The 15,105-nt window shown below is 44.8% G+C and overlaps 1 protein-coding gene across 5 annotated transcripts in view; it reads right to left on the bottom strand.

The window, feature by feature from the left end:
* Positions 1 to 15,105, bottom strand: part of PLCL2 (phospholipase C like 2) — a 253,669-nt gene that overhangs the window by 48,198 nt on the left and 190,366 nt on the right. For all 5 annotated transcript variants that reach the window (XM_060180862.1, XM_060180866.1, XM_060180864.1 and 2 more), the window contains exon 5: positions 10,187 to 10,296. In XM_060180862.1, the coding sequence (XP_060036845.1) occupies positions 10,187 to 10,296 (110 nt within the window). The remainder of the gene's footprint in view (positions 1 to 10,186; positions 10,297 to 15,105) is intronic.

The raw sequence follows: 15,105 nt of genomic DNA, 5'->3' as shown, positions 1-15,105 counted from the left end.
TGCTACTGCCCAGTTCCCTACTGCGATTATCTTTATGGTTTCTCTTGTGGTTTGACTTTTTCTAAAACCTTATGTTCTTGTTAACACCTCTTCCTTCTCTTCACTGTTTTTGAACTGCCCCTAATGGGCCCCCCCCATTTTAAAAGCTTACGGCCGGGGTGGTGTGTAATGGGCAGGGACTTACCTTGGCAGGGAACTGGACTGGAACCAAATCTTAGCTGTTGGTGACAGCAAACTGCCATGTGATTTTAAGCCACCACGGGGCCTGAGTCAGTAGGATGCTTTGTTCTTTGCCACTCACTGTGCTTTTTCTACTTTACAGAGACCTTTAATTAGAGTTATAAATAGATGTTCTACTGCTTAGTTGAACTGAAGGAGCTTCATTTTTATTCATTCTTACTAGTCACTCAGCTCTTATGCTGAGAATTTACAAGTTGTGAGGTTTTTGTATGTAAACACTACATTTTGTACCAGAAACACCATCTCCCAGGAGTTTATTTAACATCACATGTGGAACTGCTACATACGTTCAAGGTTAATCGATTGTAACTTGACATTCCATCTGTATTTTAAAATTTAAAAATGGATTTTTAGAGTAGTTTTAGGTTCGTTTAGCAAAACTGAGCAGAAAAATGTGGTTCCCCATGTCCTCTGATACTGTCCTCTCTCCAGGTCCAGCTCAGCCCTGGACCCCCGCCTCAGAGGAGTTCCTTTGTCACAATGGACGGAGCCTCCGTGAAAGGCCAGCCCAGTCCACACCAGGGCTCCCTCCTGCTGGTGTCCGTCCTGTGGTTGGGCTACTAGGACGTCCATGTGTAGCTTCACTGCCCTCAGAGTCCTTTGTGCTCGCCTGCTCTTTCCTTCCTTCCCTAATCCTGGCTACCAGCAATCTCTTAAATAATCCTCTAGTTTCTGCCTTTTCCAGGACGCCACACAGTAGGAATTCTACAGATTGCAACCTTTTCAGGTTGTCTTCTTTCACTCAGTAATGTGTGTCTAGGGTTTTCCCGTCTCTTATAGCGCAGAAGCTACTTATTTTTATTAATGATTTATGATGTCATAGGATAACAGTGAACAGATCCACATGGCTCCCCACCCCCAGGATGGCCGCCGTGGGTCTCTTAGCTGCTAATTCACATAGGGGCTTGCGGCTCCAGTTCAGCCTTTCTCCCACTGAGGGACACCTCAGTTTATTCTCTGAGTTTTATTAGTCAAGAAAAATCTGTCAGAATATTCATGCATCTTGTGCGTGTGTAGACGTAAGTTCTCAGTTCATTTTGGTAGATGCCAACAAGAGTATGGCTTCTGTATCATATGGTAAGAGTAGATGTGGTTTTGTAAGAAGCTGAGGCATGATTGTACCATTTTGAGTTCCTACCAACAAGGAATGAGACCTGTTGTTCCACATCTTGTCCAGCATTTGGTGTTACTGGCGTTAGGGACTTCTTCTGGTCATTCTGACAGGTGTGCTTTGTGCTTTAACGAGCAATTCTAAAATGATAGGATGTTGACCCCCCCCCTTTTTTTTTTTTACCAGAACACTGCTCAGCTTTGGCTTATGGTGGTGCAGAGGACTGAACCTGAGACTCTAGAGCTTTAAGCATGAGTCTCTTTGCACAACCATTATACTATGCCCCCCTGAGATACCGGCCATCTGTACAGCTTTGGTGAGATGTCTGTTCAAGTCTTCTGTTTACCTTTTTAATCAGTTTGTTTGTCCACAGCCTAATGGCTAAGCAAAATGATTTTCATGCCTTAGGCTTTGAAGTCCCTGGTTCATTCCCTGCACCACTATGAGCCAGAGCTGAGTAATATTCTGGCTTCTTACTCTTATTAAAGTAAATAATTTAGAAAAGTCCCTTATATATTTTAGGTAACAATTCTTTGTTATTTTAAGTAGCATTTTGTCTGTGTCTTTTGCAAATATTTTATCCTTGTCTGGATTATTTTTATTATCATATTGCTACTTTATTATTATTCTCTTGACTGAAGTCCAGCTTCTGTGTTCTGTCATGCGCCGTCATTTTGGTGTCGTCGAAATCATCACTGCTATACCCAAAGTCAGCTTTTCAGTTCTGTATTTCACATTTATGTCTGTGATGTGTCTTAATTCTTATGAAAGGTCTGTCCTTACATCACTTTTTTTCTTTGGCTTGAATTATCACTTGTGGGGAGGGGGAGAGAAAAACTTTGTCCGTTGTGTTTGCATGGCTCTAATTTGGACTCTGTTCTGATCCACTGATCTTTTTCCAAGACCATAATCTTTTGATAACCATGAGTCATTATTTCATTTTTTGTGTGTGATGTTGGGGCCTCCTACATACATGATTTCACCATTCCTGGGCTGACTTTTTCACTTTTTATTGCATTTAGAGAGAAGGTAAGGCAACACATGCCCATGCATTCCGGCTTTTGTACCTGCATGTACACTTTGCAATTAGCTCCTTCATAGCTGCAAAATAACTGACATCTTGAAAACATTGAGTCTGTTCACAAATGTAGGGCATTCCTCCAGTTGGTCAGTCATTTCACATCTTTCACCAGTTTCCTGGTTTTCCTCATGCCAACACCGTACTTAGTATTCTGCTTTGGGGGTGCTGGTGTCACTGGCACTATGTTTTTAATTCTGCTTGATCATTACTAACGTAAGAAAGTGATTAGCTTTCATTTCCTGTGTCCTGCAGTCTCGCCATTACTGCTTATTAGTTCAGGGATTCTTTTGGAATTTCTGTGTATATAAGCAAGACAGTTCCCTGTCTTCTTTTCCAATCAATACGCTTTTAAAAAAATTTTCCAGAGCACTGCTCAGGACCTGAAGTCCTTTACTGTCTCCCTGGCCAATAAATGTTTAAGTCCTTTTTCTTTTCTGTCCTGCTGCTTTCGCCAGAACTTTCAATATGACTTTGAAAAGTAGTGACGATAGGGGACATCCCTGCTTTGTTTCACATCTTAGGAAAGTTTTGGGTTTTCCTGCCATAGATGAAAGATACCTACAAAAATCCTGAAGGTAGCATGGTTCTCTGTTCCTAGTTTGCTGAGAATTATTTTAACTCGTAAATTGGTATTTGATTTTATCAAATGCTTTTTAAAATATCTACTTAGATGATGTGGTTTTTATTCTGTAATGCACACAACAGATTATTACACTGATTTCTCAGTTGTAAAGCCCACTTTTATCTGGTATAAATCATACTATAAAATTGTTTTTAGGAAGATCAGTTTTGTTGGGTATGTTAACTGTATTATCAAATACTTATTGGCTCTGCTTCTACTTTCTGGGAGAGAGTGGTGTAACTTCATTCTTGAATGTTTGGTAGACTTCACCAAAGAACCCATGTGAGCAGGGACTTTTCATGATTCTTAATAAATAATCCCTCGATGTATCTAGTAGCGACTGCTCTAAAATGCTCGTCTATAGACTTGATCAGCGGGAACCGCAGTGATGTCAGCAACCTGTGTCTCTGACTAGAGACTTGCAGGCTTTGTTGATCTTTAATTCTATGGGTGGGCCTTATGGACATCGTTTTAGGCTTCATGCGTTCCTGACCCCCTACTGTCACCACCTTCTGTAGTGATACCACTCTTTTTTGGGGGTGGGGTTTCACAGTTCCCAGCTGGAGACAGGAGGAGAGACACCATAGCAGGGTGGGGGACAGGCTTGAACCTGGGTCTAGCTGATGGGGAAACAGGCACACCGCCCGGGTAGGCTACCTTGAGACCCTCTGCCAACAGCCCTGTTGGACCTGCCCCTGTGCTAAAAGCTCTTGATCAGAAATGCACAAAGCTAGCTTCCAAGCTGTTGGCAAAGTCAAGGCCTATTATTATTTTTTTCAATGTAAAAGAAGAAGCGACTTTTCCAACAGCCCAGCAGTTCTCCTTTTCAGTGATGCCCTCCCTGGCAGCCTTTTCTAAAACTCCTGTCTCGACTTTTTCTGTAACACATCTCCAGCTAACATCCTCTCTGGGTCCCGCTGCAGGTTTGCTTTAGAGGCCAGCACACGGAGGCTTACCAGACATTCTCACAGTTTAGTCTTCACATCTCTGTCCCCAATAATGTTTGACCTTTCCTTTGCATTTACAATTTTTATGACCAGATTTTACATAAATGGAACCAAGTGAAATTGTTGTCTTCTGTTTCCTTTTATTTTCCAGCATAACGAACAGTTCATTATCAGGCTGGAATTTTATTTTGCAAGTCAGTATGGCACCTTGAAGAGGCCAGGTCTTATCTAGGAGAGACACAAAGGACTCACTCAGATGGTGAATCTGGGCTTGGGAAGCTGCCTCACTTTGCTCTGTGTGTCTGAAATTACAAGCCTTGGAGGTATGGTATTTCGTCTGAGTAAAGAACGATCCTGAAGGAGACCATGCTTGTTCACAGCTCACAGGGTGACGCAGGGTGCCTGCCCGCTTTGTATCTGAGAAACCCAAACCCTATCCAATTTCATGCATTGTATTTTGTTGTGCTATTTCATTTTCATCAAGTATTTTGGCCCAAGGTTCTTACAAATCCTTAAGTTTCTTCCTTAGAAAGTAGGGCAGGGCTGGATCCTAGAGGCTCAGGGTCTGCAGCTGCCAAAACCCAGAGTTGGTGCCTGGTCAGATCCAACACTTGGCAAGTTAGCAACTTCCTGACCAACAAGAGCTGCATTAAAGTATGGCAAGGCACAGGGTTAGTGCTACATCATTTTTGAAACCCAAATTATCAGAACCTGGGGCTAACACATTAGAGATGCTACATTTCAGTCAGTTCCTTTATTGCCACCAACGCTATGGCTGGAGCTCAGAGTCTGCACTACAACTCCACCACGTCTAGCAGCCATTTCCCTTTATTCCATAGGACAGAAAGCACTGCGAGGGTGGAGGAGAGAGAGACCTTCAGTACTCACTTCACCAATCCTGAAGATTCCCTCTTGCAAGTGAGAAAATTAAACCCAGGTGCGCCCTACCCAGCACCTTCTGTTACTTTATTTTTTCCATGTAGGGTAGGTGACCCAGTATGGTCACAGAGACTCCCCTGACCTTTCACCACCTCATACAAAGGCACAACTGCAGGAAGCAAAGACCTGTGGCTACTGGGATTGAACTGACCAAGGCCAAGCTTGGCTAAGCACTTTCATTTCAGGTAGAGAGACTCCACCACCAGAGCTTCCCCCGGTGCTGTGGGTGCTGGGTTCCTACCTGGGTCAAGCGCATGACCAAAATAGTGCCCTCTCAAGTGGGCTGTCTCCTAAGGCCCTACAGCATTCAACTTTTTTTTCCTCCCTTTATTTGACAGGATGGAGGGGGGAGGAGAGACAGACACCTGTAGCACTTGCTTCTGAAGCTCCGCCTGGCCTCTGTGTAAGTATGTCTCCCGTGTAATCCTGGGGGCTGAGAGGCCAGATGTATATACTACCTAGAAGTTACCCTTGCTATAATGTGACCCAGAGCTGTCCTGAAGCGTGCTCATACACTGAGCAGAAAGATGCCTTTAGTCAGTTATAGCTCTTCAGGAAATGAGGCTCATAGCACCTGCAGTAAGTAACCAAAGGCTGTCAGGAAGAGGACCTGCACATGCACTTCCAGCAATCAAGCGGGGTGTCACAGCAGTTGAGTATGCAAGTGAGCTATTTTGCCCACAGGGCGCGGGGAGAAACTGATACGAGAGAGGACATGGACCTTTAGGGTTTCTGGGCTGGGTGGCACTTAGAGTTAGACAGCAGAAACTGCAAAGGACTATGGGCCACAGAAGTAAGGACTACAATTCTTAGTACCCTTGTTGACTGAGAACTGTTACTGCCTTTTCCCGTTTATACTGTTTGAGAGCTGAGTTGCCTGAGTCTTTAAGAGCCTATCGTTAAAGCATGTTCTTTTCTCTTGAAGATGAAGGTAGAGAGAGTGGATGGTACCTTGGCACCCAAACTTTGTGTGATATTGGGGGCCAGGCCTGAACATGGGCAGTGCACATGGCAAAGCATCTATTTTGACAGCCCAGATCCAGTTTTTAACCCCTCCAGTCACTTTTTGCCGGTCCCTGTTCAGGCACCAGAATGCCGGACTAGCTTCGTGGGCAGGAGACAGACGACCAGGGACACATGGCTGAGCTGGGAACGCAGTGCAATCTTTATTGATGAGCAGGGAATGCAGTGCAATCAATCTCTCTTCATTAGAAAATCCTGTCCTTTATATCTCCTGAGGCGGAAGTGTCAGGTCGGAAGAGGAAGTACGTAGGACAGGGGGTGGGGAGAAGGAAAAAGCGTGGGTATCAAGCTTGCATCTAACCAGTGGAGATTAAACCAGTGCCCTGTAGGCAGGGCGGGTCTCAGGTAAAGCAGTGATTATGTAAATAGACCACAGCATTAAGCAATGCAACAGAAGGGGTCTGAGAAGCAGACCAACAACTTTTAGTCTTTTTTATAAGGGGAGAAGAACTTCATTAAGCTGGTGGGTTGAAAATGCACTACAGAAGTAGATAGGCAATATTATAAAGTTCCCAATGTCACCGAATCTACACTAGCAGCTCATAATAATCATGGTAGATTTTAACAAGTAACTGCAAATACATACACAAATGGTTTCAGGTTTCATAATCCAGTGCTCCCCTAAGAGACTTTCACAACAGTTTCACACACCTAAGGAGATCAGGAAGGCCAAGGGCCTAGAAAGGTGAGCACTCAAAAGCAGGGAGTGAGTATGATGACAGAGGATGGAAATATATGAAAGACTGTAAAGACAGCAGTATTGCCTGAAGATGTAAGAAAAGTAAAGGCCAGGTAGCAGCACACCTGGAAACGATAGAAAGACTGGAGAGGGTAGGGGCCCTGCCAGATGTAGAGCAGAATCTTCAGATTTCATCACAGTGACCAAAACTACCACACCTACGGACAGCTGAGAGCCCCTTCAATAAACGGCGTTGGAAATATCGGATTAGAATGAAACAGGACTGCCACACATCATGTCCAGGTCAATTCCAAATGCACCAAAGACTGAAATGCTCAGCAAGGCCACTCTAAGGGGGCCAGCTCACGTCTTCCGGAAAGTAAATGCAGCCATGCTAGAATTAGAAAACGTGCGTCGGCCAGTTCACAAAAGAACAGCAGCAAATGATGGGAATTTTACATGCTGTTGTAAAGTTTATGAAGATACTTCTCAAAAGTCCCCACAGGACCCTACCCTTCCAAGTCTTTCCATCTTCTTACCTTCATTTCCCTTATCTGGGCTGGGACCATCCACCCCACAAACTACTGGATGCATCAGAACTTCTTTGGCACATAATTTTCCTCACTGTGAAAAGTTTTATCGATTAAAGTTATTAAGTTGTAATTTCCTGCAAGCCTTTCCTCTATTACTGTACAGTAATATAAAGTACAATACTGAACAAACATTTAAAAATGCTCAAGTCCAACAATCAAGGTGAGAAGTACAGCAAATGGAACCATCGCCAAGACAGGAAGACACATTTCAGAATGGGAGAAGATCGTATACAACAGATAAAGAGCTAATAACCAAAATACATTAAAAGCTTCCTAAGTTTAGCACAACAATATGGCCCTATTAAAAATGCAGAGAGAGTATGGACAGAACTTTTACCAAAGAGCAGCCCCAGATGGCCAACAGACACGAGAAGGCGCTCAACCAGCCAGTGCCAGCGAGGAGGGAGGGAAAAGGAACCCTCTACACTGCTGGTGGATATTTAGATAGGAACAGAGCTACCTTACAAGCTAGCAAGTTTCTGAAAGAAACAGCAAAACTTAAAAGCAACCCAGATGGCTAAGAAAGTTGTGGTGTGTATGCACAACAGGAAACTAGTCAGCTGTCAGAACACAATGTGAGATTTGGGCTGAGTATGGTGTATTGTACCAGAGCAGAGGACTCTGGGATGTTTGCTTTTGGATCTTGATGCTGGAAACGGGCGCCAGTTAGGACCGAAGTATTCTGCACACACCTCGCACAGGGAGATGAGAAACTGTAAACAAAGTAAGGCCCGATTAACTGCTGCTGGAGAGCTAGCACAATGGCTATCTAAATAGACTTTCATGCCACAGGCGAGCAGTGCTCCAGTGAAACAAAATGAAATAAATGATTGTGATTTGCCTTTCAGAAAAAAATGGCTTCTCTTTCCCAGCAAAGTCCCCAGCCCTATATAAGGGAGGGTAGGACCCAGGGAAAGGGTACTTTGCATTTAGCTCAGCGTGGTGTGATGCTCAGTTTTCCTAAGAGTGCCTACCAGTCCCTCAAGAAAATTTTAAATCGGTGATTTAATATTGATTTACAAAATTATGAGACAACAAGGCTACAATTCTACAGAAGACAGATGCCTATCTTCCACTCCTGGAAATTCTGAGCTAGGACACTTGGGGTGTCCCAGGTGCCTACAGACAGCAGGCCAGACAATCCCTGACCTCTCTCCAATCCAGTGTCAGCTGGAGCCTCTAGGCACGCCTGGCCAGTTACAAGAGGAGTTAAGGATCTGTCCAACTGGGGCCAAGAGAAAGTCGCTAGCGCAACTACAACCCAATCTCACATTCAAGACTGTGGGAAGATTTTTTTTTTCTTTTAAAGAACATTTGAATGTATCAACACACAGGAAGCAAAAAGTCCTATCACCACAAATGGCACATAGGTCTCCAGTTCAAACCCCCCCCCCCCCCCGTACTCCCACATCTTCTACAGTAAATACCCCAGGGGAAAAAATACTTCTCACTCTGACTTATAATATGTATTTCCACATGTCTGAGATGTTAATTTTCTTTCTTGGACACAACTCAAAAAAGAAAACAGATTTCTAGAGCCTAGCAATTTGGTCCAGCTATTTATCTCTAAAGGCTGGTCTATCACTATATGTCAGCTGCTTTTCATTAGTGTGTACACCAGACTCCCATTTCAGTGGCTCTTAGCCCAGAGTTCTCAAACTTCGATGTGCAGACAAGTCTCTGGGGAGATTGTAAAAATGCAGATTCTGAAGGCCCAGGAGTCTGCATTTCCAGCCGGCCCCTGCCCTGGTGGTGCCCAGGCTGCTGGGCCACAAAAAAGCAGCGCCAATAACCGACATGGAGGCAAAGAACCCAACTCTGCTCTGAAAAAAATAAAAAATAAGGAACTTCTGTCACTTTGAGAGGATTTCTTTTTTCCTCAAGTCGTGGCAATTTATAGCATACCTTCCACCTCTGGTTAGGGGCCAGTCAGCAAGTTGTGAACTCTTGTATCTGCTGTTTACGAGTTAGAATTCTAAATAGAAGAGGCCTAAAGATGAGAAGCAGTACGTGAGTAGGAAGGGAGGTGCTTGAAGTCAAGAAAATAATTTTAATTATAAAAACGAGTAGGGCTTACTGTGAGAAAACGCAAGTTGGCTAGCTTTGGGAGGGCGACTTATGTTGAATCAAATCAGAAAACTTGTCAGCTGCAGGGGTGGATCTTTTCACTGGGAGGAGGAGGAGGAGGGAATGCAAAGAGGCAGCTGTGAGGATGTCTTTACAGTTCTGAACTCAACCAAGCAGAAAGTGTGGAGGGGAAATACCAAAGAGTCATTTTATATTTCACTGTCCAAGATGAAGTCACAATTCTGTGTTGTTGCTATTCCCGTTCTCACACTAAGAAGAAAGGACCGTGAGGACAAAACTGCAGCGTTTCATGGTGCAGAGTGGTACATCCAGATGAACCATAAACGACATGGCCAAGGACCCAGTTCACGTCCCCAGCGCTGCTTGCTGTCCTAGCAGGTAAGTAAACTGTAATATTTAAGTCTCACAGCACATCATGATTGTTTAGGAAGTCGTGTATGTAGTGTGGCTGAAGTCAGTCAACAGTGACAGTCTCTGCACAGCAGGACTGAACATGCGCTCTACCAGGTACACACTCAGTCCCGCTCTGAAAGCTACTTGTTTTTTAAGTGGCCATAAAGAGAGAGCAAGAAATTAAAAATATAGATGGTTTCTTCCATAAAGGATAATTTTTCTCATAGGCTAATTCCCACATATGCCTTTCCTGTGTGGTTGGACTGTGGTTATTGTATGCTATACTTCACGTGTTACAGCTGATGTCTACGGATGTTATTTTTCAGGGATAAATAGGGAAACCCTTTCGCATCCCACCATAATCCACAATGTGGGTGCCCCGCCACTGTGTCTGCATGCTCGCCACCTGGCTGACCCAGTGCAGTGCGAGAAGTGCCCTACTGGAAGGTGACAACAGGACCCTGGCGTACCTTTAAGATGGTGATATTCCAGGTAAAGCTCTCCACTGCCTTTTGTAGTTTTCTTTCCTTCAGGCCCTCCTTGGTGCCTATGCTGTGCAAGTGTTCATGGAATTCCATGGCTAAAAAGAACAGAGATAAAGGACATTACTTCCCTATCCAGTCAGTGGCAATGAAGCAGAAATATTGTTTTCTGAGTATAGTTAAAATGATCGCAACCACCAGCAAGGTTTCATGATGGTTCCTTATGGTTTCAAGGGCAGACAGGGCCCAGGACCACCTGCATCCTTGTTTTAGAGCTGGGTGTTCCTAAGCTGATGGAGTAGCTCACTTGGGAAGTGTGCGGCCCAGGTTCTGGCCTAGCCCCACAACACAAGGGAAGCTTTTGGGACTGAGCCTTATTTTCTCTCTCTAAAAACAAAGTGCTCCTTGACCACCCTCCTGCACTGCTGGTGGGAATGTCAACTGGTCCAACCTCTATGGAGAGCAGTCTGGAGAACTCTTAGAAGGCTAGAAATGGACCTACCCAATGACCCTGCAATTCCTCTCCTGGGGATATATCCTAAGGAATCCAACACACCATCCAAAATTATCTGTGTACACATATGTTCTTGGCAGCACAATTTGTAATAGCCAAAACCTGGAAGCAGCCCAGGTGTCCAACAACAGATGAGTGGTTGAGCACACTTTCTTCTTCTAGCGTTTGCCCTTCTTCCGTAGCCAGTCAACAGCGTCAGGTTGAGCCTGATGTCAAGTTTCGAGACCTCCTTTGAATCTGGAGAGGTGGCAGTCGTTGACTATGTGGGTCATAGTCTGTCTGGAGCCGCAGGGGCAGTTCGGGTCGTCTCTGGCTCCCCAGCGATGGAACATAGCGGCGCACAGGCCATGGCCTGTTCGATAGCGATTGAGGAGGGCCCAATCATGACGTGCTAGGTCAAAGCCGGGTTGACGCCTGCAGGGGTCTGTGATGAGGTGTTTGTTCTTGACCTCAGCTGACTGCCAGCTCTGTTTCCAAGAGTCTGGAACAGAGAAGTTCAGTGTAGGCGTAGGGGACCAGATTGGGTGACGAGACGTCAAGCGTTGGACAGGGTGGGCGAAGATATCCGCGTATATTGGCAGGTCTGGTCGAGCGTAGACGTGGGAAATGAACTTAGATAATGCACACTGTGGCCTATATACACAATAGAATACTACTCAGCTATTAAAAATGGTGACTTCACCTTCAGCTCATCTTGGATGGAGCTTTGAAGTAATCATGTTAAGTAAGATAAGTCAGAAATAAAAGGATGACTATGGGATGATCTCATTCACAGGCAGAGGACCTAGTGGGGGTGGAAATGTTATGCATGTACAAACTTGTATTTTACTGTTGACTATAAACCATTAATCCCCCAATAAAGAAAACAAAGTGTTTCTTGGCTTAGCAAGAAGTTCTTTGGGACCTTAAAAAGCAGACAGAGTTCAGCCTTGCCAGCACAGTACTGGAACCAGGGCGTGATGAATGCACTGCCTGTCCTATCAGCGCAAACCCTCGCTTAAAGGGGAAGAGGGTGACAAGAAAGGCCATAAACTCTAACTTGGCATTGATGGCTCTTTACCGTGATTTTCATAACCAGATCAATATAAATATTCACATCATTACCCAAAATAGCATCTAAGAGGATTCTTGTGCTGCTATGAAGTGGCGGTAGAAAATAGTACTTTTACTGCTCTAAGTAAGTATCTGCTAGCACACATGCTAAGTATAGTAAGGTGCTACTTTAATCCCCCCAACCTCATAGGAACTATGGTTGTGATTTCAGTCATGAGAATAAGGCTTAAGAACTTTGCTGGCCACACATATTTCCTGCAGTGGTATTAATGGCAGTCAAGATATGGTAACAACCCACGGACAGAGGAGTGGGTAGAGAAATTGACAGGACTAAACACACTCAGCTCTGAGAAGAGAAAGGAGACCTTGCTAAGCAAAATGCCTTGGAAGAACAGTGAATGATCTCACTTATAAAAATAAAAAACGAGGAAACAAAGTCTAATGACCAAGAACTGAGGTCACCAGAGGAGGAGGGTGTAAGTTGGACTGAATCCACGGGGCTTTGGTGGTGGGCACGGTGAGGTGACAGAGGTATGAACTGTTTCCTAAAACATACAGCTTTGTAAACAATGTTACATCAAAAATAGAAACACTACTGGTTTCAAGGAAGAACAACAATTATTAAAATTCACTACACTGACATCTCCCCAACTTGACGTATGGATGGGGGTGAGTGTGTTCTAGAATGCTGACTCTTTTAAATGATATTCAACCACACACTTGCCCCCCGGCCCCATCAGGGACCCTCCTTGAAGCATGCTTCAGTGACTGAGATCTTCTCAGGACATGGCCTGGTGGGTTTTGATACTGAACTTCACAAGATTTGGGTTTAGGACATGAATCATTACTAATGTTTTGTTTCTGGCAGTAAGGAAGCACTATATTCTTAAAGTGTCACTGAGGTTAGATGGAAGGAATTTTAACTGGAATACAGAGAAGGGACAAACAGCAGGGGAACAATTCTCCATAAATAAGGCTTACAATTATAGGGCCTTCAGGCAAATAAGAAAATAAACTGGCGGGGGGGGGGGTGCTGTGGTGAAGCAGGTGTCTATCTCCCCCACCCGTCTTAATTTCTCTCTTTCCTAGCAAAAAACAAAACAAACAAACAAAAAAACAGGAACAGCGGATTTGTAGTGCAGGCACCAGACACCTCGCCCCAGCAATAACCCTGGAAGAAAGAAAATAAACTGGGACAGGAAGTGAAAAAAATACAAATATGGCCTGACTTTTGCTTTTTTACTGCGATTTTCAGAACTGGCACAGAGGCGTGGCAGACTAGAACTGCTGGTAAAGCATAAGCCGCCTAGAAGGAAATGCTGACTGGACACAGTGCTATGAGGCCACCAAGGAAAGCAAAATGAACCAGTGGGACTACATCAGACCGAAAAGCTTCTGAACAAGAACAAGTCAGCGCCACCAAGACAAAGCCACCCTACAGAATGGGGGCTCTTTACACAGCATCCATCCGACGGAGGGCTAGCAAACCGAGAAAAGGATCTAACCTCACAGCTGTGATAATGTCAGACTTACACGAGAGCTGGCAAGATAGCTAACTGGGATAGTGAGCCTGCTTTGTCATGGGCACAACCCAGGTTTGAGCCAAGCGCCTGCAGAGGGAGAGAGCTGAGGCAGGGCTACAGAGCAGCTGCGTTCCTCCTTCTCCCGGTCAACTAGGAATAGCAAAGAGGATCACCTGAGCACACAAGACAAGACTAGAATGACTCTGGGAACCCACCAAGTCACCGGTGAGTGCAAACACGTGTGGCTCGTGGACAGCGTGAAGCCTAAGGAGAGATTCCCGGGGCTAAAGCCCATATCTACGCCGAGTGCGAGGGGCTGGTAACAGTTGGGCAGTTTGCCAGTTGAGGTGCCACCTCCAGTCTGTTTGAACAGAGAAGAGAGCTCCTCTAAGGCTCACCAGATGCAACTGTGAGACTCCAGTGTGACTGCCCCTGGGAGCAGCTAGGAGGCCCTGTGCTGATGAAATGTTCCCCAGTTCCATGGAGGACAGGCAGGCAGGTCCACTGTTCCTGCATTTCAACAAAACTAGGGGACTAGAAATGTATCCAACTTTTCCACTTCACAGAGTGTTCACTTGTATCTTGGCGGCCCGGATTAGGTGTGGAATGTGGCCAATCCACCACATCCTTTGTCTTGATGGACCTTGATGACTTATAATGCGACCAACCATTTGCTTATTACCCTTGCACCCTATAACTAATCAAGCTGTGCCCTACTTGAAGGATGTATAAGCGGCTTTCACAGTTAGGCAAGTAATCTGGCGGCAGGAACCTGGCGTAATAAAGTATCTCCCGGCCCTCCGATCTGCTACACCTGGAGTTGTTAACGCCCTTGAGCAGTAACATGTGGAGCTGTTCTGCGGATATTTTTTCTATTACACTGACACTGGGGGGAGAGGGGGCAGAGACCTGACCAGGAAACTCAGCAGAAGATCTACACCTTGGTGGCCTTTCCACACTGTTCTCTTGAGAACATGGTGAATAATTGTCTCAGAACCTACAGACTATAAATGGGACTAGTTTAGAAACTCACAGGGCCCAGCAGTGCTGCCAGCTAGACTCTGGCTGCTGGCAGAGCAGCTGAATTGGATCCTCAGGGTGTGGAAGTCTCTTTGCATACCCCCACCCTGATTTATCTCTTGGGCAGGAGTGAGTGATTAAGCTAAAAAGCCTACTTACAGTTAAAAAGCCCTCAGGCTCCCATAGCCTACAGGGAAGAAAAAGGACAAAAGAGGCTTTAACAACTACTGTGCTTCAACTCAGGGATTGAGATTACATGGAGACAACAGTTAATTTCCACAACTGTGAACTCCTTAAGTACCTTAGACACAAGTCAATCCAGGCAAGAGTGACCAGTGGACTAAAAAGTACAGAGAGAGGGCCCTCATAACACACTATATACAATGGTTAAACCAAGAAGAAACACTGGAAATATGAAGCAGAAAAAAGCCCAGATAAAAGCCACCCAAAGGAAGAAGCACAGAAGAATGAGGACAACATCCAAACACTAACTGAGGCATTAGTCACAGGAGTGAGGAAAGCTGGTGTAAATAATATCAGAAATGGGGAAACAACAAATGGGACTCTGAAAGAAAACACTATCTTGAGAGGTGATTAGAGAGCTGAAAGCTGAAATAGCAGAGCTAAGAACACAGCTAGCTGACCAAGCTAATACAGAGAGGGGCAAGAGGATAGAATAAATGAGGCAGAAAACAGAATTAGCAAGATTGAGGATGAATTAGAGAAAACTAATTTGAGATACTGAAAATGACAGAGACGTATGAACCAAGCCCCTGCTGATGTTGGAGCCTCCTCTC

This window comes from Erinaceus europaeus, chromosome 21 (assembly GCF_950295315.1).
Source record: "Erinaceus europaeus chromosome 21, mEriEur2.1, whole genome shotgun sequence".
NCBI classification, from domain to species: domain Eukaryota; kingdom Metazoa; phylum Chordata; class Mammalia; order Eulipotyphla; family Erinaceidae; genus Erinaceus; species Erinaceus europaeus.
This window is presented reverse-complemented; position numbering and strand designations above follow the sequence as displayed.